Source organism: Arvicanthis niloticus, chromosome 6 (assembly GCF_011762505.2).
Source record: "Arvicanthis niloticus isolate mArvNil1 chromosome 6, mArvNil1.pat.X, whole genome shotgun sequence".
In the NCBI taxonomy this organism is placed as follows: domain Eukaryota; kingdom Metazoa; phylum Chordata; class Mammalia; order Rodentia; family Muridae; genus Arvicanthis; species Arvicanthis niloticus.
The window spans coordinates 96,680,360-96,707,651 of NC_047663.1; the positions used below are offsets into that span (position 1 = coordinate 96,680,360).

The window sequence follows — 27,292 nt, forward strand, 5'->3', positions numbered from 1 at the left end:
CCTTTCAGCTCTTTGAGAGAATCCTCCCTTATTTCTGCTGCTGTGCTCCATATCCCAGGTTGCCTGGTCCACGAGCTTCCCAGCTCTCCTCTTAAGGATTCTGTGTGTTTGCTTCCCGTTTCTTCAAAGGAGTTCTGTGGTCCTGGGACTTGGACTCCGGGTATCAGGCTTGCATGGCAAGCTCTTCCAACTGCCAAACCATCTCCCAGGCCCCAGTTGTGGGCCTTTATTGCTGTTTGATTTGATTTCACACAGAAATATTATTCTGTATATTCTGAAGCTTCTTAGAGTACTTTTAAAGTAATTTCTCCAAGGGAAAGCATGCAGATGCTTCTGGTGCCTCCTAACAGGTGCATGGATGGTAGTTACATTTAAATAGCCTTCCTCTACTGCTTTGTGTCATTTGCCTGTATAAGCAACATGAGAGTGAGAATCCCATCCCAACACAGGCGTATCTGTGCTCAATGCAACTATTTCAGCAGTACAGATTTGGGGAACTGTAATAGTTCCCTGAAAAGACAGGAACATTTTACATTTCTATAATCAGTACCAAAACGCTATCTCCCGAACTCAACCAGTTTTGACTTCCTGACAGTTACGTGAGGTTTGTCTCTCTACAGCTACTTCAATTTTATTATTATTGGTAGGCATTTTACCTTTTTAATTGGCTAATTTCATTTTGCAATTAATGTCAGTCCTTTAAGCAAAAGGCAATAATATTCACAATGACTGTAGTTTTTATTTGAATTTATTTTGGGGATTGCCTGTCTTCCTTTTGTTTTCTTTTCTTTTCTCCATTTTCTTTTTCCTTTTAAACACAAATAGCAGATATTGGCCTGGGATTTTTTTTCCAGTGTGGTAGGAGATGAACATGAATTCTGGTCCCCTTGCCTCAACCTTTCCAGAAGAGCATTTGTGTGCTGAATGTGGTGGTTCATCCCTCTAGTTTCAGCAACTGAGAAGCTGAGGCAGGAGGATTGGTGTGAGTGCAGAGTGAGCCTAAATAAAAGAGCAAAACCTGATATCACAAAATTTAAAAATGTAAAAATTAGAAATTAAACATAACAGAGAGGCAGGACATTATAGTGTGTGCTCATAGGATCTGGGTACAGCACACGCTTCTGTTCCTGTTTTGCAAGCATGACTTAGTTTTAGGCATATGCTTCCTGACAGCCCACACCCAGGATGAGTTTAAGGGTTCTTTGTACAGGCAGAATTTAATCTCTAGGCTGGACCCTGTCATTAAATGCAAAGCAACTGTAACTGAAAAGTTGGAATGGGCTCTGCTGGAGAAGCAGCCCATTGCTCAGAATGAGCTCATCTGAGTGAGTCTGTGGTAGCATCATTGGTGACTCAGAGCTACAGAATGATGCTTCCACCTGGAGAACTGTGTGTGAAAATGGATCTTTTTCAGGGTGGCTTGGAGGAAGCATCAAGGACTGAGACCTCATAACAACTTAAAATACATAGAAGCAAAAGGCAAGCCATGGCTTAAAAACCATATCTTTTGAGTGGAATTAGACGGCAAGAGGTTTTATAATCCAAGATCCTGTTCCTTCCATCCATCCATCCATCCATCCATCCACCTAACCACATATCCATTCATTTATCCTTCAAAGTATTTTCTGAGTGCATCTTATGTTCCTAGGCAATGCATTAAACCCTACATGTCCAATAATCAAGGATGAAGGGGGAAAATCTCTCCAGATTTGCAGCATTAGAAGCAGCAACTTCCCATTGCTGTTTTGTGGATGGACCCCAGAGAGCTCCAAGATCCATCTATTAGATAACCCTGCAGCTTGGAATCAGACTGCAAAGGGCAGGAAACAGGGGGCTTTCTGGAAGCTGACATTGCGTTTTACAGAGTTGGCACACTTGGCAGTGTTGACTACAGCCTCCTCACTCCTGGCTTCCAGCATCCCCTCATCTCACTTGCCTCTTGCTTGTTTCCCACCGAATCCTCTGGTTTCTGTTATGGTCCATGGTTTACTTGATTCTTATCTTCGTTGCTTATTTCTGCCTCCCACCTACACACACACACACACACACACACTTGAATGTAAGTTCTATGATGTGAGGGATCTTTGTTTGTCCTCCTGGGCCAATCCAGCTCCAGGGACTGGGACAGCCCCTGGAGTGAGGTTAATACTAACGAAATTTCATCCAAGTGTTACAAGGCAGTCAATCAAAGTCATGCTTAGGATAGAGACAGAGAATAACCAAGTTCTGTAAAGGAGCTTCCTTTATTCTCACTTGACTTAAGACTGAGACTATACAGTTACCTGTATTTAAATTTGAACACGGGCTTCAAATTTGGGTAGAATTTATGTTGATATGATCACTAAGCTAATACAACGGTTAGAATTTTTTAGGAATTACATCCAAATGGCCTTCTTTCGGTCTCAGTCTTACCATAATCTCTTTCTGCTCTGCTACATGGCAACTCTCCTGCAAAGAATCCTTTGATGGGATGTTTACTGTGTTGACAGTTTAAGGAAACTATAAGGAAAGAGTTGGAAAGGACTTCTTTCATTCTCTTAACTCATTGACAAATTTAGAGGAGAAAGAAAAATGTTGCAAATACTATTTTTTAGGTTAAATGTGAACTTAGGCAGTTGCTCTCAAATAAAGTACTGTGTGAAGATGTTATTGTTGTTTCATATGGTTGGTTTTCGTCTTTAAGCCTTCTGGCCTCCTACAAGGCATCTATAGGCATTCGATTAAAGGTCCTTGTAGTCAAAAGTGAGCAGGGCAGCCCCTGAAAGCACAGACAATTGTATTCACATCAATTCCAGTGCCTGGGAGTCTTCGGAGAGAGAAATAAGCACATTGTCTTCCCTCTCTTCCCCACTAGCTGACAGGAAAAAAAATCATCCACGAGTAAGTGACATGGAATTTCCTTTTTTGTGTCACTGAGATGGCACCCCTTGATGCCACCTTGAAAGCCTCACCAAATTTTGTCATCACTATATCAAAAATAGTCACAGAAAAAAAATCACCTTTTGATTTGGGGTCCTTTGGTGCTCAACACTGCAGTTACCCACAAGAGAAAAAAAAAGTCATTCCTCTGTCCAAATGTCTTCTCATAGACAAGGCATCCAGGAGAAGAGGGTGATTAAGTGATTGTGTTTGCTCACACAGTGTAGGGACATTTGGCCAGGTTGGTTCAGAGTGCGGAATCTGCTTCCAAATAATTTTCACTTGGTTTAGAAGGGCTGGGAGCCCATTGCTTCATTGACGGATTCCCAGTGTGGCTGACTCTAAGCCCGGAAGTCTAAGCGGAAGAATGAGTCATTGCTTCAGAATGGGTTTGTAAAAACTCAGTCCCTGCTGGGAGCTTTCAAGTTGGAAGGAAAGGCTTCTTGCAGGTGAGCACCAAGCACCGTTCGTGGCTCCTTGCAGGTTGTATTTGTTTTTCATTAAACCATTCAGATAAGGTCTTATTAAAGTGCCAGGTTTTACTTATCTCATTTCTTATGAAAATGAGCTGGAGAGAAATTTCTACCATGCTTTTGGAAGACTGTAGTTTTTCCAATGTCTGGTTGAAAAAAAATTCTGCAGTTCCAAAAAAAAAAAAAAAAAAAAATGTTTGAAGCAAAAGAAAAAGGCAATAGAGACTGGAAAGCCAAACGCTCTGTCGGTCTTTTGTTCTTTATCATTGGTTCATGGAATTATGAAATAAAACTAAGTACAAAGAAGGAAGGTAAGGAAAGAGGTACTGGAGGCTTATGTGAGTCAGAGCTTGTGTGATAAATGCCACTGATATCTGAGACAACATGCAGCAACCTTTTTTTTTTCTTTTCAGAATAATCTCTGCCAAACCTCTTACCCCCAAGCAGCTCTAGAAGCACGTAGCCCTTGCCTTTCCAGCTCTGCAAAGGGTTAAACAGGCCATTGAGTTGACAGAATACTGGAGACCCAGCAAAGTAGGTTGAGGAATGGGTTTGCAAGGCAGAAGGTGGAAATGAACAGTCAGTTAGGTTGGGGCCCAGTGGAAACATTATCGTTTTTGATACCATTTCGGTAGAACAACATCTAATGTGGGATCATTCCTTTCCTTTCCATCAGAAACATTTGATTGGTCTGCCAAGTGAATTGTGTCTTGCAAGCTTAAGGATCAGTCTAGAAGATTTGATTGTGCTGGCAGTGTGGGGAGAACCCATGGGCCTTTGGACTGGCCAATCAGAGGGTCCTGCCTCAGTGTCCCCTCCTGAAAGAATTATTTCCCTTCTCAGGGGCAGCTCTGCCCTGCATGGTTGGCACCTACCCTCACCTGGGATTCTTTGAGGAAACCATGTTCTAGTGGACCCTTGCTCTGAGAATAATAAAGAAACCCAATGACTGGTTCAAAATAAATCTGTATAAAATATGGCAACTATTCCTGATCATGATTTTACTATTGCCAGGATTTCCCCCCTTGTGGGAATCAAGGACGAGTTAGAGTCTTCATATTTTCTCTTAATTCACAGATCACATCCGTTTTTATTGCATAAAGACTAACGAAATCTACTAATGAATAATTATTACTTCATAAGATAAAGGGGAGGGGGAAGATCTGCCTGCAAGAGTGGAATGTTAATTTGACCAACGAGGCCAGGCAAGAGGGGAAAATATAAAATAAAAGCATTTCAATTTGTTCTTTGCCTCACGCACAATAATCTCTTACCAGACAGGGACTTTTGCCCACGCCTTGCATTTATAATTTGAGGTTCTAGCCTGGAAGGAGGCCCTTCGAATTCACCTCGAGTTGGTATTTTAGTGTAACAGCTGCGGTGGATTCTCTGGTTTAGCTCTGCGGCTTGGGGCTGCCCAGGAGAGGCTGGTTCCAGGGGCAAAGCAGCGCCCAGAACACCGCGGAAGGCCCACGGACCTCTTTCTTGCCCCCTCTCCCCGCAGCACCCCAACCCTGGCGTGTCCATTACCCAGAAGCTTCTTACAAAAGGGGAATCCCTTTTCATGTGTTTATTTGCCAACGAGTCAGGCAAACAAACCGCCGACTGAAATTCTCCCGGACTCCTCAGGGTCCCAGCTGAGCAGTCTTGTTAATGGTCCAGCTCCTTTGATTGCTGGAGATGTGGGACGCTCACAGGCTCGCTCTCCCACTCCCTCCCCTCGAAGGATTTTAGCAGACAAAATTTAAATTTTGGCGAGCCCCCTTGAAAGAAAGAAAGAAAGAGAGAAAGAAAGAAAGAAAGAAAGAAAGAAAGAAAGAAAGAAAGAAACCCACAACCCTGGACCTCCTTGGCAAATGAGAAGACTCCCAGCATCAGCACCAAGCGAGTGAGCGATAGTGAAGCTGTAAGTCAAAATCAATCTCTCTGTCTCTCTCTCTCTGTCTCTCTCTCTCTCTCTCTGTCTCTCTCTCTCTCTCTCTGTCTCTCTCTCTCTCTCTCTCTCCCTTCCCTCCCCCCTTTTCCCTCTCCCCTTCCTCTCCCTCCTTTCTACCCCTCCTTCTTTCTTCTCCTCCCCCTCCCTACTCCATCTCTCCCTCTTTCCTCTCTAGCATATCTATCAGAGCATCTTAACCCTCTCTCTTTCATAGAAGTCGACTTTGACCATTCTTGTCACCTTTAGGGGGTGACGGGGTGGGGTGAGGGGCACCTTCCACTTTAAGAGCGCTCCAATAACAGGCCCAATAAGCCGAGGGGAACCAACACTACTTCCCTGCCTCTCCAAGTGTCTTTAGTTGAAGGCTGATGAACGCTGGGTACTAGCAAACCCGAGGGCGAGGAGAGCCAGGGAGGAGGGACTCTCTTGGGGTGCGGTGGGGGGGGAGGGAGAAAGAGAGAGACGAAAGAGGAAGAGAGAGAGCAAGAGGGACATCCACTGCTGTGTGAGTTAGATAATCAGCAAAAATTAAAAAGGGGGGGGAAAGCTGTAGCGACCAGGCAAGAGGGTTTTTTAAAACAAGCAACGCGATTGTAGATTGTATGTGAGCGTCTCCGCTCTCGCTCTGCGGGCACCCGAGAATCGCGATGCAGCATCCTCTGACGGGGGCCACCTGCGTGGCACTCCCCAACGTGGGCATGTGTCCCCAGCTCTCGTGTGCCTTGACTTTTATGTACTTACAGCAGGTAAGACGCGCGGCTCTTTCTCGGTGGTGGCAGCTTCTCAGCTTACCCAGACTGGGTACCGCTTCAGTGGACTGAGCGTTAGGGGGGCTTGGGTTGGGGGGCTCGAGCATTGGGATGAGACGGGCTTGGGTGGGAGCCTCTGCTTTCCCGTCAAGTGAAGATGCTATTATAATTCACCTGTCTGAATACTTTGTGAACGCTGGTTTCCAACCTAAGGGAACGGGGATTTTAAAATGAAAAACTGTTTTCTTCTTGTGAGCATCTTTTCTCATATCAGAAGTCCCAGAGGGGAAGGGAGAGAAGATCCCTATGATGCTGAGAGAGTTTGGGGGCTCCGCTAAGACATCCAGACCCTTGTACTTTTAATTCAGCTGTTTTAATGATCGAAACAAAGTGTGTGTGTGTGTGTGTGTGTGTGAGAGAGAGAGAGAGAGAGAGAGAGACAGAGAGAGAGAGAGAGAGACAGAGAGAGAGAGAGAGAGACAGAGAGAGAGAGACAGAGAGAGAGAGAGAGAGTTTTGCTTATCTATCCATCTATCCATTCCATAAGAATCAGATCATTGGGATTTCTGGAGCTTGATACCCCCTCTTTTAAAAATTATTTTTGAAATTCCCCACCATTGGGTGAACATGGTCAGGGGTTGTCTTGACTGGCCATGGTTTTGTTTGCCTTTTTTGTTGTTTCTGCACCCCAGGGCTGTCCCCTCCCTGACAGTGGTCTCACTAGGCATGTCTGTTGGCTACATTCCCAATCAGTGCACATCTGTGACTTTTTTGGATTTGGTTCTTGCTCTATGTATCTGCTCTGGGCTTCACTGGGTCTCTTTACCTCTTACTAGAAAGGCATCTGCCTAACTCACTACCCCTGGGCTTTGGAAACCGCCTTGCACTGCCCTGCGGGGAGGCAGGCCAGCTGTGTCACGGGGCGGGGTCTGTGGCTATGAGGTGGCAAGATTAGCTGGGTTTTGTCTGCTGCTGAGAATCCAAGACCTGACTCCCAGGGGCCTCTGTCCTGTCCTGTGAAGTTCTCACTGGGGTAATCCTTTTGCCTGCCTTTCTATGAATTCACTTCAAGGGTAAGCTTGGTTAACGTGTGTGTGTGTTAACCAAACTTCCTTTGCAAGAATTGAGAGCCCCCTTTCCTGCAAAGTGTCCCACTCCAATCTGTGATACAAGAGTATATGTCTTCATAAAATGCCGAGAGCTAGTTTGAACATTTGGATAATTTGTTATCAGCTTGGTTGCCTCCAGAAAAAAAAAAAAAAATGTTTCTTCCACATATTTACTGAGGCTAGTCTTCTTCTTTTCTTTCTTTCTTTCTTTTTTCTTTTTTTTTTTTTTTTGAGAACAGTCTTTTAAAAAGCATTGTATGAATAAATTGGTTTATGCTTGTAAGTATTTGTTTTATTTTGTATCCTGTTTAGTAAATCATACCAGGAAGCATCTCTTAGGAATGTATTGATAATATATGATTCACCAGCCTTTGCCATTTCTTTGCCTCAGCTGTGAATGTGTGTCAGGCGCCTGTGTGTTTCTATCAGTTACCCACCACAAATACATCCCAGTAAGCACTGCTTCAATTGCTAAACCTCAATTGGACCGAATCAAATTATAAGAATAACTGGAGCTTTTTTTATCCTCTATTTATGCCTTTCATCTTATTTGTGAATCAATTGGAATGATGTTATCTAACACGTAGCATGCTATGGGTACTCTCGAGGCCTCCTGTGTTTCCGGTATGTATGTGTTTTAATTAATTTGTATTTGCGCCTTCGTCGTTAAACTGGCTTGTTCATTTAAGGAGAACTTAGGGAGGAAGACAGTGACTTTGAGCAAGAGGCCATTCTTGCTGTAAAAAGGATGGGTGTAACATATAGGTCCAAGGTTCCCACTACAGAATGCACCTGCTATGGAGAGGGAGCCTCACTCAGGAAGCATTGGCAGCCATAACAAATATTTAAAGGTAGCTCAATCAACAGCACCATTCCCCAGAAAGGTAGATGGAGGATGGGCTTTGAAATGAGCTCTCGGGTGTGTTCTCTCTCCCCTTGATACCTTCTGTGAAAGTGGTTGTAACAAAACAGCAGGGCACGGGATCAGAACAAGAATAAGTGACAGAGGTATGTCTCTTACAGAGGTTGACTAAAATTCTGAAGGATAAGACAGACACTTATTTTTGATTATCCTGTTTATAGTCAAGGTTTTTAGCAAGTGCTTTCCTCACTATGAGAGACTGGTGCCTTGGGGTCACCTCTTCTGGCCTTTTGATGCCTTGATTCAATGCCAGGGCCTTATGTTATTGTTTTCAGTTGGCAGTTCAGATAGTTGGCTGATTTAGAGACAATTCGGTCCCTTTAATCCACACCAGGTACATACCAGTGCATACTGCACATCATCTGTCAGTATGGAATTGCTGTATCCTTTCCTGCTATTAATCTATAGCTAATATTACATATCCACATATTTCATGAACACAGAGCTGTTTGTGCTTTCAAAACATAAGGATCGAATAGACAAATCAGGCTTCACTTATGATTAGCAAATACGTTCATTGGAAGCATTTAATTTTGTGTGTAGAAAACGACATACGTCACAAGTCTCTGTCATCCTAATCACCAGTTATATAAGAAAATAATTAAAACCCTCCTTTCTCATTTTGAAACATTTCTCATCTTGTTTTTATCACCGTGCGTGGTCTCATGTGTTAGGGACAACTGGTATTCACTGAAAGGTGTTATCTTGGAATGAAGTTTTGTGCAGGGACTAATTCCTATCCAGTACTCAAGGAAAATGACTTGGTTATGTGCTTTCATTGGCTTTGGTGTTAACATCCTCTCCTCCTTCCTAAACTCTCTCAGATTTGTCCTTAAGACAACTCACAAAAATGAAAATCAATTAGGCTGCCTCAGCCTTGGGTACAGATGCTGAATGTCCAAGTGAAAAGCAGTGCAAACCCTTTGCTACAAAAATATTATTTATTCAGACCAGTGAGGTGGTGCGTTTGGTGTTTGCATTACTTGACTTATTCTGTGTCATGTTTTTACATTTCTAGTAACTTCCTTTTAAATAGATATTTTCCTAATGTTTATGATTTCTTCTCCTCCCCCTTTTTCTTGTTTGTCTCCTCTTTTTCTCCCTCCTCCCCTTCCTTTTCTTCCTCCTCCTCCCCTTCCTCCCTCTTTCCTAACATCCAAGCTATTACTGTAGTTGGGATGTGAGATGGGATAAAGCTGGGGAGGTCTTTTGGCATCTAGATAATCCAGCCAATGATGTCATCACTTTCATGTATGCATGTGTACACACACATGCATGTTTAAACACTGCCAGCATACTTCATGGGTTTATAGCTGTAGCCCACTCCTAGATAGAAGGGGAAAGGGGCTAAAGAAGTGGCTGGTTTATTTTTCTTGCTGTTGAGGCAAAGTACATGCTTCAGCTTCAGGTCTCAATGCACCGTGGTGGCCCTTTTCTTTGGCTGCTTTGATGGTGACATCTTCCCACAACTAGTCTTCCAGCTTATGTATACTCCCAGTGCAGAATCTTTCCAGAGTTCCTGACTGGGTACTCATTTACACATTCTTGCTTTGAGGGAAAATTCTGAATTCCATTTCCAAATTTGGAGCTTATTATCAGTGAGATCAAAGGAGAATATATTTTGTATGCTTAATAGAAAACAGCACATGCACACACACTTGTGCATGCACCTGCACACAACACACACACACACACACACACACACACACACACACACACACACACACACGAGTACAAAATCTCCTAAGTCAAGGGGAGCAAACACCAGACACCCATTTCTTGGGATAGAATGCTGAGACCACGGCCAGGACAGACACTACGGTTTGTTTCTGATGTACACTTAAAGCCCCAGACCTCCAGAGCTGTATTTCACAGAGTTCTGACTTCATAAAGAAAACCAGTAGCATATGAACTTACTGCTCCTTGTTCCTACCCCACCCTCAGTATCTCAGGTTCTGTTCCATGAAGCTTTCTCATCTGTCAAAGGCTGTTCACTCCCAACCTTTTAATCAGCCCAAATTTAACAACGAGTCAAATACTTAAAATCCACATTAAAGAGGGGAGGAGAAGGGGGCCTCTAAAGTAGCCCATACCACTGTCAATACCCAACGATGGGTCATTTTTCCCAACCTAATGGTGATGCATGAGCTTTGTTTTAAATAGTGAAGTGGTTTGTACAAAGGGTAATTCCTGGTAAATGAAGCCATTGCTCATGGTGGACACCTTCAGATCGAAAGCAATTGAACTGAAACCCGCACATCAGCCCTTTCTGTCTTTAATTAGAAAGTGCTGCTCAGTGTGGAAACTCACTGGGGTAGAAGGACTCTCTCACAGAGTTTGGATGGCGGTGGGGTGGCGGGGGCTGGCCTCCATGCACCAGCCGCAGTTATAAATTTGGGACACATTAGGTAAGGCATAACCATTATGGCTGCGTAGGAAAGTTCAATTCTCATTGCAGCAAGTCCCCTTGCGTCCCTCCATCCGATGATTTACGGAGGGGACAAATGACACTTTATCACATTTTTTCTCCTTGGCTTAATCCCATACTGATTTATTAGATAGTGCTGTGGATTGGGGGTAGTCAATAGTGTCAATAATGCAGAAAAGAATTAGGATAGATTATCTTCATGTCTGAATTGTGTAAAGGGATCTAAGTGGCTAGAATGAGCACATGTGCAGGCTTGGCTAGCTGTTTGCCATGAGATGTCTGCCTGCCTCTGTCTTCAGATATTGTCTGCTATAAATTGTTTGATTAATGAACCCTGCTGGGTTTTTTTTTTTCTGGTCTTTTCTAACGAAAGAAAGAAGGTATGTGTCATCATTCTGAACAGGGTGAGGCCCAGTGTCCAATGGACTGGGGTGTTTCCTTGCCTCACCCCTGTGGAGAGAAAGGTGTCATGAAATTGGTTGGCTTCAGGGTTACCTAGATGGCTTCTTCATTAAAGCCACTTAAAGCAATCTTCATTTATGGAAACCATAACGCATCTGTCTGTCCACAGACAGGAGTCTTCTGTGCCGTCCCTCTCAGCCTGCCATTTCCTGGTAGGTTATGTGTCAGAACATGCAAGCCAGCAGCTCTGCCTGAGCTGGGAATGGAGAAAGCCCGTGTCATTAGTGTGTACACACCATCTGTTTTCCTTACAGCTGGCCCTTGAGTGATTGTCCGGTAGCTGATGTGCTGAGGGTAGACAATTGTTTTTTAGGGGTTTCTGATTCATTTCGCCAAGCTCCCTGCCCCAAGAGAAAACATAATGCTTGTTTATTCAAACTGGCTGGTAAAAAAAGCAGTGTAGTTTATCAGGCAAATCATGGTCTTCTGGAAGAGAAAGACATTGTGGCGTAGTAAACAAAATCAGGTTGGCACATCTGTGCCTAAGGGGGCTGGAGATGGGCATGGGGCATCATCCTGAGAAAGAGGCAGGGCTGGCAGACATGGACATAATTGTCCCATCTGCAGAGACTTCTTTAATGGACATGGAGAGGTGTCCCAGTGTGCTGTTTAATTCAATTAAGACAAACATAGAAGGTTCCATTCATCAATAAAGTTGCCTGTTTTCAGTGCTGCTGGAGAGAGTCCTGCAGGGCTGAGCTCTGGCCCGTGGCTGTCACCCTGATGTTACTTGCCTTTCCTGGCTCTATTGGGGAAGGGTCTGTGTCAAATAGGGTCAGCCCTTAAGCACAATAGCTTATAATGCCCTTGGCTCTTGTACCACGCTGAGTGCAAGTAAGTTGGGAAAATGGGCAATTGTCACACGGTCTGTCCTACAGCTGGAAACTATTAGGATATGGCTTACCCAATAATCCCAAATTCAGTGCCCAAGCCCTTGGTAAGGTTAGGAAAGCGATGGTGGTGGAAATGTGTAGGCTCTTGACATGGCTTGTGAAGTTGTCTCTGTTCTTCCTAGGATATGGCACCCATGATTGTTTGCTATTGGCTTCCATTGCTTGGAAGCCTCTCCTTCAGATTCCTCTCCTGCAGAGCTGTACTTCTTGTATTTAATAAGTGTTTGACTGTGTCCAGAGCATTGTCTTAGCTCTGCAGTGGAGAGTTGGGGTCTTTCAGCCTTTTCCTAAATTTCACCCACAATCCCTCAGAGCTGATGTATACACTGAGTATAGCTGTTCAGAAAAGAGAGCAATAGATGAGAATGTGGGTTTGGATACAAAAGAACTTTAAAACAAAAAGGGAGTAGCCACCACCTTCAACCTGTGCCTAACACTCAGCCAAAGATAGTCATTTGTTTATGTGAAAACTGTTTCCAAACCTTGTTGCTATTTTACAATGTTACGCAGTGTCCATACTGTCGTGGGGCTGTGGCTCCTGGAAAAGAATGGAAGTGGTTAGAGATGAACCCAGAAAATAGCTTCAGATTAAGGGAGCATAAAGCAGATGAAAAAGATGAGGCTCGGGAGGGTCTCTGGAGAAGTGACTGTTCTTCTGACGGGAGGTGAACGATATTGTCCTGGGAAAAGCTAGAAATTTCAGTCTAGGAGTACAAACAGCAAGAACAGCATTGGGTAGATGACAGAGTAAGTTGTCACGTGTTGGCCGTGCAAGTGTGAAGATCTGCGCTCAGTACCCAGCACCTGCTGGAGGGAAGGACCAAGAAGGTTTGTTGGCACATGTCTAAAAATGACAGTACTTCAAAGGCAGAGAGAGGAGGTTCCTTGGATCTTTCTAGACAACTAAGTTAGCTTACCAGGCCGGTTTCAAAGCCAAGGAAAGACCCCCAAGTTCAAAAAACTGTGGGCAGTGCCTGAGGAGTGAAACAGGTTGTTTCCTGACCTTCATGTGCACATATGTACATGTACTAGCAAGCACACATCACACACACACACACACACACACACACACACACACACACACTGAATTATTCTCAGCTACAAAAGACACTGTGGCAGTCTCACACTTAGACACACAGAGACATCAAGCAGTGGAAATGGGTCTGACACAGAGTGGTCAGTCTCTGAGGACAGAGTATAGGTCTGTCTTGTCTCACATTGTTTTGAAATGAGGTGCAAGGTGGAAAGGTGACCTAAGGAAAGAAAATCATTCCAGAATTGTGGCCTGGTATCTGTGAAGTGTGGACCCAGGACAGGGCCAGTAAGGAGGGAGAGGGCTTTGATCAAACTGCTGAGGAACCATAGTCATCAGGAGGCACCAAGGCTCCTGTAGACAACTATGTAATCCTGTCAAGGGACATATATGATGCGAATGAGAGACAAACATGGTCCATTCTTTTCCCCACCTTTATGTATGCTTAAATAAGCAGCTCCTTCCTCATTTTTACCAACCTAATAATTACTGCAGATGTCATATCTTTACTATTTTCAAAATAAACCTACATTTAAGAGGACAAGTACCCTTGCCCTTTTATAGTGGTGATGTTTTCCAGTATCCATGGAAACCAACAGTCACTCCCATACTTGCCCACTGATTCCAGGTTTATAGAGTTCCCATGGTGTACGATTTCGTGTATATGGTCATTTATTGTGTCGGTGGAGGTTAAACCTTGGGCCTAATACTTCTTAGACAAATGTTTTACCACTGACCTTCATCTATCTTCGGGCCTCCTTTTACACTTTATTCTGAAACAAGGTCTTAGTAAGTTGCCCAGGCTGGCCTTTAACTTTGGTTCCTCCTGCTTCAGTCACCCTCGTTACTGAAATGGCAAGCCTTGGCTCCCAGCACTCTCTGTTCATTCTGTGCATATTGAACCCCAACGAGATGCCAGATGCCCCCAGGAAGCAAAGCCTACAACCCCTGTCTCTGAGAGAATCTTAGCATCCTTAACCATCATTATGATACTGCATTTAGACACATATCAGCTTAGTCCATAGCATGTTTTAGGAATCCTCTGTCATGCCTGGGTTAGAATTACATCTTCTTTCCTTCCTTCCTTCCTCCCTTCCTTCCTTCCTTCCTTCCTTCCTTCCTTCCTTCCTTCCTTCCTTCCTTCCTTCCTTCCTCTGGTCCAATATGCAGAAAGAAAGGTTATATGATTAACTTACAGCTCTCTTCATGTTACCTCTCCATCCCTCTGCCCAGACAGCAGCCCAAAACCAAGGAAAAACATCCTGTACTTAATGATCAAAGTATACAGAGGCTGAGACAATGGACTGAGTCAGAAGCCTGCTGCTGTGGTCCTTAGTGCTCACCAAAGCCCTAGTGTCTGGACAGTTGCAGCCCATTTTGATCTTTTTCCCTGCATTGTTTCAGAACATAGAGAATAGGAAGCAGCAGAGCGGGAATGCTGTGAATTCAGAAGGCCAGTGTGTGTTCACAGAGACTTAATGACTATTTTTCTTTCTCTTCTGTGGCTATGGAACAAAGTACAGGCACTTTTTAGGATTTAAGGGCCTCAGATTTCCCTGGACTCAGAAGTAAAATACAAGGAGGCTTTTGGCTTAATGAGTCTTTTCTTTTCCTTGGTGCCAGATGTTTGCCTGGCTCTCACCTGGTGAATGGGATTTTTCTTATTGGAAATAGCAGCAAGCATCTGTGGTGTTTCTTCCAGGAGAACCCCTTCCTGAGCCTGGGTTAGGCAGTGCTCCTCAGCTCTTCAGAGAGGATCTGGGCTGAAAGATGCTACCCCTCTCCTGGAATACTTCAGGAACAAAGAGCAGCAATTACCTGGAATATTAGGCAGAGAGAGAGAGTCTTTCCAATTGACATGCAAACACTGCTTTTTCCCTTAGAAGCCTGGGTGTCCCACCCTCCAAACACGGACTGCAAAAAGCAGGTGTCTCTTGCCCTTATGTAGACCAGGCTTCCAGGCTTAGTCCCAACTCTGTTATTCATGAGCTGATCTGACTAAATTGAGCAAGTCACTTAACTTGATTTGGACCTTAATTGCTTCTTCGGAAAAAATCGAGACGAGGATGGCCATTTTATATTGTTCTTGGAGAAGTGAAGTGGAATACCACTCAGGGCCTGAGATGCAGCAAACAGCCAGCAGATACTCAAGATATGAAAAAAAAAAAAAAAAAAAAAAAAAAAAAAAAAAGCAGATCCTAATGTGGACGTTAAAGAGATAGAGAAGTATTTTAAGGCAACAGAGGGTCTGCTCCTGGAAGCTTCCCATTTGTAGTTGCTGTTTCTCCTGAATGGAAATGCCTGTGTACCCGTGGCCTCTTGAGGTTACAGGTACAGTCGAGGGCACTCTGGGTCTCGCGTCCATCCTGTCTGCTCAGTTCTCTGCTTTCCTTCCTCTTTGGGGGTCTTCCTGTTACCGGCGGTGGTTGTGATATGACTGCATAGCTCAATTAATGCTCTGTGGCAGGAAGAGGGAAAGTAAAAATCGTCTTGCTCCTGTCAGTAGCAAAGTTATTTACTCTCAAAAGCTGACAGTATCACACTGCAGGAGCTTCATTTATTTCTATTCAGAATGTCGTGGTGCCCTGGCGCTGGAGACTCGGGACATGCTGATGCGGATTCCAATAGGCTTCAACACAGTGAGTGGCTACTCACAGCGGGGAGCGTCAGGAGGAGCCTTGGTGGGGTTGGGGTGCCTGGGTCCCTGACGTGGATACCAGAGTATGCACCCTAGCGAGGGATAGCTAAAGCAGACAGGTTCAATCAGAAGAGCCCCTGTCTTCTGATTGTTTGTCCCTTTTATTCTGGGAACATAAGAACGTAAAGGACTCCATCTGGGTCACACCTGGAGTTTCCGGAAACACAAGAGCATCTCCTACAATCAGCTCTGCGCTGGCTTTGCCATCCATCGCCTCTGCTTACATGGGCTGACAGGCTCGCTCATCCAGATAATCTGCAGAAAAGCTATGCATTTCTCTCTCTCTCTCTCTCTCTCTCTCTCTCTCTCTCTCTCTCTCTCTCTCTCTCTCTCTCTCTCTCTCTCTCTCTCTCTCTCTCTCTCTCTCTCTCTCTCTCTCTCTCTCTCTCTCTCTCTCTCTCTCTCTCTCTCTCTCTCTCTCTCTCTCTCTCTCTCTCTCTCTCTTCTCCCAACTTCAACACCTTCCTCTCTCTCCAAGAGGAGCCCGAGGAGCTGCAGGAAGGGACTGAATGGAGTCTTTGCCTGTTGGTGTAATTTCAGTTCCATCCACTAGGGGTCTCTGTGTCAAACTCAGGATTCCCTACACTTTGTTTTTATTATTGTTATATCCTTCCCCGCCCCCTTTCTTCTCTTGTGGATCAGTTTAGGAAAGGAAGCCCTTTCTGTAAATAGGAAGAGATACTGTCAGTCCACTGAGGGGACCAGAGAATTTCGCCATCCTCAGCACCATGATGACAAGGACATAATTAAAATAGTGACATAATCAATAATGTTTATGTAGTCCTGGGTGGCAAGCACATGACTCAGCATACTTACATGAATTATCTCTTTTAATCTTACACATAGGCCCCCAGGGAGTCAATATATTTACTTCTTCTTCTTTGCCTTTTTTTGCGAGGCACAGTCTTGCTTTGAAGTAGAGCCTGGCATCCAACTCAGTAATCCTCCTGCCTCAGCTTTCCTAGTGCTGGAATTATAATTGTGTAATAGCAAGTCCAGCTCAGGTTTCACCTGCCTATCTACCTTTCCTTTTTCTTTTCTTTCTTTCTTTCTGTCTGTCTGTCTGTCTTTCTGCCTGCCTGCCTGCCTGCCTGCCTTTGTTTCTCCTCTCTTTCATTCTTTTGTTCTTTAACATACAGAACTAACAGCTTAGGTGGGAGAGTTGATGTTTAAAGTCATAGAGTGTTCTTCCTCCAGACCCCATACCTAGACACTACCCTGCAGTGAGCTGCCTGTCCTGCCCCACCCTGCCGTGGATGCTTCTGGTGTAACTTGATTTAAGAGGCCTGTGCTGGGCTGGTTGCCTGAACAGCCCTACTGACCACAGTGCCTCGTGGTTTTGCTTTTAACGGAAAAGCATGTTAGAAATGGAGTTGTTCTGAGCATCCTTCCTCCTAGAAGCAGATTCTGGTTTCACATTAGTTACCTGTGAGAAACTATGCCTTCTTAGCCCAGACTGCTCACACGCTCACTGTGTGACAGAGTCTGACCTTAAACTCACAGCAGTCCTCCTGCCTCAGCCTTGTCAGTGCTGGGATTGCAAGCAGGAGCCATGTGATTTCATCTTAACTCACTAGGTTTATTGGTTTGTATTTTAGGACACTTAGTAAGCCTTGAACTTACAGAGGTTTCAAAGAGAAAGTGTGAGGCTTCTAGGCCGTGCCCACAGACAGTGATAGAGTGTGTTTCTGCAAAGGCAATTCCAGTCCCCCAAGCCCCTCCTTGAACCAAAGCTCTTCAGCTAGCAGGGAATACAGTTCCTGCCTGGCTCCGTCTGTATTAATGATTTATAAGCCACACCGCTGCTTTTGTTCACAAGCAGGGCCTTGTCCTGTTCATAAAGGCATTTCAGGGAGTGGGGTCCTGGCTGGCCATGCTGTTAGCTTGCTGCTGTGAAGGCTGCTTCATAAATCAAAAGAGCCTGGTACTTTACTGCCTCAGAGCTCTGAGACTGTGTGTGCATGTGTGCGCAGTCTGAGTGCCTGTGTGCGTGCACAAGCCTGTGCGAATCAGATCCACTGAGGGACGACTGCTTTGCCTTCCCATAAAGAATGAATGAAGGAGAAGATGCAACCTGTCTTAGGTGCTGCAGGGTAAAGGGATGGCTTCCTGGCAGCTTCCTGGCCCCGTTTGCCCTCATTTGGTACTTAGGCTTTCCGGTGTTGCTACTGAAAATAAGCTGATGCTACTTTATTAGCAGAAAGAGATACAAACCCCATTAGAATCCCCTTCTGTCTGCATCATCAGAACCTGCAGAGGAGGCAGGAAGGGAGCGGACTGAAGGCTAATGCCACTCATTCACTGCGAGCCAACACACAGCTCCCTGTGCTCTTTAAACAATGGCTTTGGGGATGTTTTTAAGAATTACTATAATTTCATTTACTCACCAGAATGGAGTTCTGACTTGTTTTGAACAAGTGGGAGTGTTTTTTATGTGGGCCTGGAATGCTTGATCTAGAAAACTTCCATGAACTGAGCTGTTAGAACACTCTGATTTTTAAGCCTGGAGGTTGTTTGTTTTGCTTTTAATGCAAAAAGAAGTTTCAGTAGCGTGGTTTCTTTGGAGTTGTGAATTCTTTCATGGCATGCTTACAGAGCGGCATTATGGTCTTGTTTGTCTCTTGGTTTGTTTTCATTCTGGACTGCATTTTTTCATTCTACTCTGTGTGCCTGTGTTTTTTCTCGCCCCTGTAAAATTAAGAACGCAAAATGGGAGTCGGACTGAGTAGGAGCTTGAAAGGGGAAACAAGAATATTTAAGAAATTCAAGCAGTACTTTTAAGTGTTCTACCCAAGAAGGTGGCTTTTGGGTAGATGAAATACTGAATTTCCAAGTGCTATTACTAGAGGGAAAAAAAAAACAAAAACAACTATTCAAAGCTCTTAAGAAGTAAGCGTGTCAGCTGAGAAGACTTCTCAAGTAAGAATCAAATGTACAAACCCTGAAGCTCCACTCTGCCTCCCACTTAAAACAGGGGCTTGAATCGCTTTGATAAATATCAAAATTTGGGTGCTAACTGGGTCCTCACCAACATTTATGCTTATGAAAAAAATTACTGTTTTTCTTTTTTTAAACGACCTCATGTGCCAGTCAGCAGTCGTGAAACTGAGACAGATTCGTTGAGAAAGGCTGACTTTCACTACAGTGTCTTCCTAAAAAGCAGAGGACAGGATGAATGTAGATTTACATAAGTAAAGAAAAGATTTTTGCCATGTTTCCTCAGGACCGGAAATACGATCCAGCATTTCAGACAGAGAAAGCAGGTGCCCAGAAAGGGACTCCGATGATCCTATTGTGCGTGTCTCTGCGTCTGTGTTTGTCCTCTATTCTCTGAACCCGCCAGTGCCTCGTTGTCTTTAATTATGTCTACGAGGCACAAGACGGCAGTCAACATCTGCTCCTTTGTTTACTTGGCTAACATATAGCTTTGATGGCTTATTAAACAATCTATTTTTCAAACCCAAAACAGAGAAACCAGCCGAACTCATATTATGGCATTCTATAAAGACCCATTATGCAATTAGCACTTGGGATTTGTGCAAAGCTGGTGATTCACCCAAATAAACATCCCTCTGTTCTGGTAGCTTTTGATGGCATTGTGGAAAATATCAATTTAAAAAAAAAAAAAAAAAACATAAAAATCCGACCACATTTCCTCCTTCATCATCATGCTTACCAAGATGAAGCTGTGCGGATGGGAGAAGCAGGTTCTTCAATCTTTTATAGTATGCATGTGTGTGCATGCATGCATGTGTTTGCATATGTATGTGTGTGTGATTGTGTCTGTATGTGCATGTGTGTATGTGTGTGTGTGTGTGTGTGTGTGTATAACTTTCTCAAATGCTGTCTTTTAATTCCAGCCAGCAATTACAACAGTATACATGACAAAGATGTGCAGCTACAGAAGACAGGCTTCTGAGAGTTTCTAGGGTGCTACGGGAGAAAAGTGCTGATTTCTAACTCTTGGTGGCATAGTCTTAGCACAACAGGATCTAGTAATAAAACCTACTCAGACTGGAATTGAAGAGCATATGAGGCCCTCAACAATGAAATCACTTCAGAGGCAGCTAGATGGCTAGGTGCTTAGAGGTGCTTGCTGCCAAGACCAACCACCTGAGTTCAATCCCCAGGACCTATATAAGGAGAGGACCAACTCCTACAACTATTCTTTGACCAGCAGCCTTACACACACACACACACGTGAGAGAGGTCTGACTTTGGATCCAAAGTATGTCACAAATCTTATAGAATTATGACTATCTGTTTGTGCATAATTATGAACTGTTGTAGAACTTGGTTTCCACATCTTAGCAATAGAAAACGCTATAGGATAAGGCACATAGCATTGTTGGGAACATAACATGAAGTGGGTTGTACAGGATCCAGCATGATATCCAACTACAGGCAAAAGTCTATAAATGTCTACACGCCACTCTTATTGTAGAGTAATGAAAGAAGTGGTAGTGAGAGAGTAGTGCCTGTGATTCCATAGAATTGAGGGTCTTGGTGGTGGTGGTGGAGACACAGCTCTATTAGCTATGCAGTGGAGGTGAAGTTCCTGGTAATGGTGGCATCATGGACTAGCAGGTGACAATGGAAATGGCATGATGGTGACAGTGAGGTGGAGTTGAAGACTGGTGGTTATCATCAGAGAAACAGAGGTGTTGAAGAACATGGTAGTAGAAAGGCAGGCAAGCACTCTCTTGGTGGTGGTGGATGAGACAATAGAAGTTGACGATGGTGACTGTGGTTGAGAGGCTTGTGGTAAGATTGAGATGGTGGTGGTAGTGGCTATGATGTCTTAGTAGGTGATACTGGAGATGGAGGTGGCAATGGACATATTGTTGTTGGTGGCACTGATGTTCATGGCGATAGTGGAAAGATGTAGTAGCAGGTGATGATGAAGATAGAACTTAGGGTTGAGGTGCTCATGGTGAGGTTAAGATGGTAGTAATGGTGGCCATGGTGGAAGGGCAGGTGTTGCTATAGGCAACAGTGATCAATAGGTGATGACAGTAACACTTAGAATACAACATAATAGAAGAGTTTCACCTATGAGCTCCAGGGTGCCATTTTCCCTTCAGTGCCTGCTCTGGTTGTTTTCACCTGCAAAAGAGGAGCTAGGTGCTCAAGCTTAGTCATTGAGAGACTGAACCAACTAAAGGAGCTAGGTGCTCAAGCTCAGTCATTGAGAGACTGAACCAACTACAGGAGGTAGATGCTCAAGCTCAGTCATTGGGAGACTGAACCAACTACAGGAGCTAGGTGCTCAAGCTCAGTCATTGGGAGACTGAACCAACTACAGGAGCTAGGTGCTCAAGCTCAGTCATTGGGAGACTGAACCAACTACAGGAGCTAGGTGCTCAAGCTCAGTCATTGGGAGACTGAACCAACTACAGGAGCTAGGTGCTCAAGCTTAGTCATTGGGAGACTGTGGTGCTCAAGCTCAGTCATTGTGAGAATGAACTGCGTTCCTATTTGCAAAACAAATCCCAATGCTTGCTGCTCTCAACAAACCCGTGAACACAGAGAGTGTTGGTTAAACAAAGTGCTGGCATGTAATATAGCCTCAAAGGCAGAAAAGGTACCTCACAGCTTCTGTCAGCTTCTTCTCTTTTCATTGGGCTTTTCAGAGCAGGCAGGAATGGCCACCTCCCCCCTCCCTCCAGGAGAGCCATCTCTATCTCCTCCTGTGTTCTGTGCAGAACAGGTGTGTGGTGCTCCAGAGTTCTGGCGGAGTGCAACATGAAAAAAGGCTCCGAGTCATCATAAAAATAACACTAAGGCTGCTCTACAAGGCAGGCGTATGAACATACTGCTAGCCAGCATGATAAAAAGCTATAGCAAATGTTGGGTCCCAGTGGGAAGGGACAGACATATGGGGACCCAATATATTCAAAGTGGACACCACTGCTGATTTTTAAGTGGTTAAGGCAGACCATTCCAGGGCCAAGGTTTTGTTTTTTCCTTCCTTTCTTTTTTCCTTTCTTCCTTTCTTCCTTCCTCTCTCTCTCTCTCTCTCTCTCTCTCTCTCTCTCTCTCTCTCTCTCTCTCTTTCTCCATTCTAATTTTAAATCCTTTAGTTCCTTTCCATCCCTTTGTTCTATTTTAGTCCTAAAAGGCACATTTATCTTTGAGGCCAGCCATGGAGTCTCCAGGGAGGTAAGATCTTTATAGTAATCCTGAAACAAATGTATATCCTGGACTCTGTGAATGCCCACCTTCACCTCCCAGCAGTTAGTTGAGGGAGATGAAAGCAGACAAGGAGGCATATTCTGGAGTGCTGATTGTTGAGCTCAGACCCGTGATGGCTGGGTATGCTGAACTACTGGCACCTATGCCAGGTTTGGCACTTCCTAGCATCCCTAGAAGAGACAGGCAACCCCCATGCTAGGCATTATCTGAAGATATATGGACAGAGGGGCATCTCTTTTCTGTCAATGTTTATATGCCTGGGAACAAATAGAGGTGGAGATTGTGCCATTGGTTTGAAGTAGTTCCAAAACAGTGGTTCTTCTCCAGAAGGATATTTTGGAATCATCATTTACTGCCCACAGAGCTTTTTTGGGGACTTAAAGTTTTGAGGGTAAAGCTGGTATATTCTGTGGATATATGAATGAGGACCAAGCTCCTTAGTGGTACCCAGGAAAAGGGAGAGAGGACTGGGAGTCAGACAGGTGTAGTGTTGAAGATGAGACATGTCACTCACGTAGCCTTGAGTGGTTTCAGTGCTCTCCTGTATAGAAGGGGGCCCTCTGAGTACTGCTGATGCTGTGGAATTGTTAGAAAGATTGAGTCAAAGTCTTTTGGGGATGAGAATTGTATACTGTGTACATTGGGTTCTATGGAAGCTTTTGAGCCTGGAGTGTGGGGAACATAGGTCTGGACCCCTAGTGCTCTAGTGGAAGCAGAACAATTGTAAGTTCAAAACCAGCTTAGACCATATACATACATACATACATACATACATACATACATACATGCATGCATGCATACATACATACATATGAGAGAAAATCAAAGTTTGTATATAAAAATGAGCAAGGTCTAGAGAGAGGGCACAGCAGGTAAAGTGCTTGGCCTATAAGTTTGAGGACCAGACTGAGATCTCTACAACACACTTTAAAAAGCCAGGTATGGTGGTACATACTTGTAATACTATATCCAGGAAGGTTGGAGACATGCAGATGCTTGGGGCTTTCTAGTGAGCCAGCCTGGCCTTATCAGGACAATATGGGACTCCTGAGAGAATCTGTCTCCAAAACAAGGCAGAGGGTGCCTAAGGAAGGAAACTCAGAATTGACCTCTGACCTTTTAGACACTACTCACATATAACATGTGTACACGTATACCTGTATACACATAAATGATAGGCAGATACAGATAGAGGCATAGAAAAAGATAGAGTAAGTAGAATGAGTAGATAGATGAGGTGGATGGATGGATAGATAGATAGATAGATAGATAGATAGATAGATAGAGATAGATAGATTTTTTTTTAAAGGCCCAATTTGCTGTTTTGCTGTGGTTTGATTTGGTTTGTCTTTTGGTGTTTTCTGTGTAGCCCTGACTGTCCTGGAACTTACTCTGTACACCAGGTTGCCCTCAAACTCAGAGCTTGATCTGCCTCTTCCTCCCAAGTGCTAGACCTAAAGTTGTGCCCCACCACTGTCCCACCCCACCCCCCTTTTTCAAATGTATGAGTTTGCAGTATTTCCCAGCCACTTTTAAATTATTCTGAAATATGTTAGTTGTGAAGGCACAAGCCCAATTCAAACAAAAATGAGGATTTATTGATTCAGGAAAGATCATAGTATGAGTAGTCACTTAAGTGCCTGATACTCTACTTGGGTTGTGAACACATGGTCATGCTAAGATCTGGGCTTTATGTACAGACCTTTGATACTTCAAAATGGTCTGATACCCAGGAGCTGTTAAATACATTTTTATATTCCTTAGTGAACACCCCTCCTAAGGATAGGATCACCCTTGGTATGTAAGAGAATTAATTGAGTTTCAGAGAGGTTAAGTAACTTGTCTAGGGCAACACAGATGGGAACTGTTAGGGTCAGAACTTGGCTCCCCTCTCGAAGTTCACAGTCAATACATATATAATACATTGCTGTTGTGATAGAAAATTAGTTTTTTAAGGAGTAAATTAAAGATCTTAAAGAAACACACACACACACACACACACACCCCTTCTTGAGATTTTGGAGACTTTGAGTTATATAACCTCTCTTTGCTCAGTGTCTCTATCAGACTTATAGGGTTAGTAGCAGGATTTAGCTTATAGAGTTATTATTAAGATTAAATGAGTTAATAAGCAAGGAGGTTAGAAGGTGCCTGGCAAATAATAAATAGTGTCCATGGCTTGTTAGAAACAATCTAAAAATAGATTGTAATGTAAGAGCCATAGAGGAAATGAGGCCACTCGGGTGGCTATGCTTCTGATGTCCCCAGTGTGTCCCAGAAGGACACTGCTAATCTGGGAAGTTGGAATCCCACCTGTCAGAGGCTCTTGCTTCCCATCAGCTGCCTGGCCATGACATTGAGGAGAAAATGTCCAGCCGCAGTCAGCTCTCCAGCCAATCTTCAGTGGAGCCTGAAGCAGCCAACCCAGTAGAAAGTAGCTCTGGGCACCTGGCTTCTATGTCCTGTCCCGAGTCCATATTGCATGAGTTGTGAATACAAGCATATACCCCAATTCTTATGCATCCCTCACGTGACTGGGTAAATGTCCTATGATGCCTGCCCATTCTCTCTGGTTTGATGATACTGTTTTCCAGCCTGCAGCTGAAGGGAACATTCCATCAGAAGGAAGGCATGCCCTGGTCCCTCCTCATAGTGCTTTTGTTTTTAGTTCTGCTTGCTGTTGCTGTGACAACATCTCCTGAAAAAAAAGGGGGGGGGCTTAAGAGAAGAAGGTTTATTTGACTTACACTTTCAGGTTATAGTCCATTTCTTTGGGGTAGTGAAGGCAGCAGATCCTGGACACAGTCAATCACGCCCACAACTGAGAGCAGAGAAAGTGAATGCATGTGAACTTGCACTCAGGCATGTTTATTCTTCTCTTTAGAGAGTCCAGGAACCAAACATAGGGAATGGAGCAGCCCCTCTTGGAATTTCCATATTTGTTAGCATAATCAAGACAATTTATCCGACATACCCACAGGCCAACATGATCTAGACAGTCCATCCTTGAGACTCCCCTCCAAGGCGGTTCTGGATTGTATCAAATTGACACAGTTTCTTACCACCTTGAGTTCCTATCCCCTGCCAAGCTGTGGATGGGCCTTCTCAGTAGAAGGTCTGGGTTGTCAGGGGCAAAGGACTGGCAAGCACATCAGCCTAGTCTTCCTCACATAAGGCTTGTTCATGTGAGCTTCAATTAGGGTACTTCATTTTGTACACACATAGTCTTTCTAAAAGCTAGAATCCAAAATCTCACATCAAATCAGAAGACTGCTCTAGAATCCACAGGTGAATCTCAAAGAGGAAGGACATCACACCCATACAGTGAGTGACATGGAAATTTCCTGAGTGATGTGTAATTTCCTAGGAAGAAGATGGAAATATCCAAGTGGCCCATGTATCACAAATAAGAACTAAGAATCATTGGTTCAGCCCCAGGGAGGAAGTTACTGTGGGGAAAAAAAAAATCAAGGACTATCATGGAATTACAACATCCCCTAGGGAGGTCTAAAACAGGACTAGCCAAGCTTTTGGCTCCTCTGAGCCATACTGAGGAAGAACGAATTGATTTGTGCCAACCTGCAAGCCTCAAGTTGCTAGTATACTCACACATTTACTTCATGTGACTGTGCTGTCATTTACGATGACGTCCATGCTTGAGAACCCTGTGTTTGAGCTACAGAAACATTATTAATTGCAGGAAAGCAAATCTCACATTTTAAGTAGGTTCGCAGTTTTCTGAGGGGCTGCATTCACAGCTATCTTTAGACACATGAGCCTACAGGCTGTAAGATGGACAAGCTGTGAGGATACCTTCCTGAGGTGTCATACTTGTGATGGTCCTCTCCTTCCAGGATGACGTTTTCCTATTATTCTTTAGCACTGACTTCTCTCTCAGGTGCCTTGGACTCCCTCCTGTTAGCAGCTGATTTTCAGCTTCAGAAGAGTCAGCAAAATGGTAAAGGTCAACTTGTCTGCAAACCTGGAAGTCCTCTGTTCGCCTTTGCTTTGGCGTTCTGTTAACATGTAATTATCATGAGAGTGGTTGAGGTTGAATGAGAAGCTGAGGGCTGAGAATGCAGAGGCTGTTCATGTTCACTTTGGCCTAGGCCCCCGACCCTTACAACAGGTTAATAGTACCATATGCCAAAATGACTTTCACAGTGGTTGACATTGAGGTGTTGTCTATCTGTTTTGGTTCAGAGGCCAGCTCTGACACAGGCTGGTCCTACGTCCTGTCTGTCCCATCCCCTCTCCTTCTCATGGTTTTCTTCTCAGGACTGCATTTAATATGGCAGACTCTACTCCAATGTCATGGGGAAGACGAACTGAGGGAGTGATGGACAGAACTGAGGATGAAATCTAGCAAAAAGCAGACTGCATGATAGTGACTGCTTGGCTCCGGAGCCTGAAGAGCTGCAGGGTGAGACAAGGAAAGGAAAGAAGAAAACTAGCACCTGGACTGTCATTAACTCTTCACTGACAGGTGGCAGGGAGTAAACAAAGCTGGATAGATGAGCTGATAGGTGAGCAGGTGGATGGGTGGGTGGGTACATGGATAGGTAGGTGTGTGTGTGTGTGTGTGTGTGTAGATGGGTGGCTGAGAAAGGAGAAGAGTGGGTGAGAGATGAGATGATCAGTGAATGAGTAGGTGGGTGAGTATGCACGGGGGGAAGAGAGAGAGAGAGAGAGAGAGAGAGAGAGAGAGAGAGAGAGAGAGAGAGAGAGAGAATGGCTATTTAGAAGGATTGGTGAATGGATGGGTAGGAAGAGAGAAGAACAGATAGACAGGTAGATTGAACCGAGGGAATAATGGCATGTTGGATGTTCGATCTGTCTGGAAGGTCTGTATTAAAGAAGGGCAAGCAGGTTTTCTGTTTTCTGTTTTCGAAGATGTCTCAAATATGTTTGAATGCTAACAGTCATTTAGAATCTGAGAAAGAGAGAAAGGAAGAAGGAAGGAGACATAAAGGAGGGGGCGGAAATAAATGGTGAATCCCCAAATTTGCTTGATCATTGATCATTTTGACAGAGAACATCCAATGGGTCTCTGCCATGCAGAGTGTTATTTTAAAGATTCCAGACCAGCTCCACCTTTCAGAGCAGAAAGTGGAGCCCAGGTAGTTCAGCCTATTCATCAGCTGGACGAGGATGGGATGGAGCAGCTGTGCTCCCAGAGCTGGAGAATATAGCTATTTGAAGCATTCTCTGTGCCCAACCCCTCTAGGCACCTGCAGTCCAGAAGGCAGGGGATAGGGAGAGGGCACCAAGGAATGTGCAAGGAGAAGCTGATTATTCAGTTTGTATGGGAGAGTCCTCAGGGAATATTTGTTTGCCTCAAGCAAGGTCAACTAATTCTCCAACCCAGTTGCCATTCATCCCCAGACAGGTCAGAGGTCAGTTCCTGAAGCATTGTTGATCTCAGCAGAGATGGTGTGAGGGGCTGATATTCTTAGATTTGCTCATTCAGCCAGT

The 27,292-nt window shown here is 44.3% G+C and overlaps 1 protein-coding gene across 34 annotated transcripts in view; it reads left to right on the forward strand.

Moving 5' to 3' along the window:
- Rbfox1 (RNA binding fox-1 homolog 1) overlaps positions 1–27,292 on the forward strand; it is a 2,075,913-nt gene that overhangs the window by 1,702,255 nt on the left and 346,366 nt on the right. For 6 of the 34 annotated variants that reach the window (XM_076937384.1, XM_076937388.1, XM_076937368.1 and 3 more), the window contains exon 1: positions 5,785–6,074. The exons of 26 other annotated variants lie outside the window; for them this stretch is intronic. In XM_076937384.1, coding sequence (XP_076793499.1) covers positions 5,976–6,074 — 99 coding nt within the window. In that variant the 5' untranslated portion in view covers positions 5,785–5,975. Of the gene's footprint in view, positions 1–5,780; positions 6,075–27,292 lie in introns of those variants that run through there. 2 more of the 34 variants (XM_076937375.1, XM_076937390.1) reach the window with 2 other exon arrangements.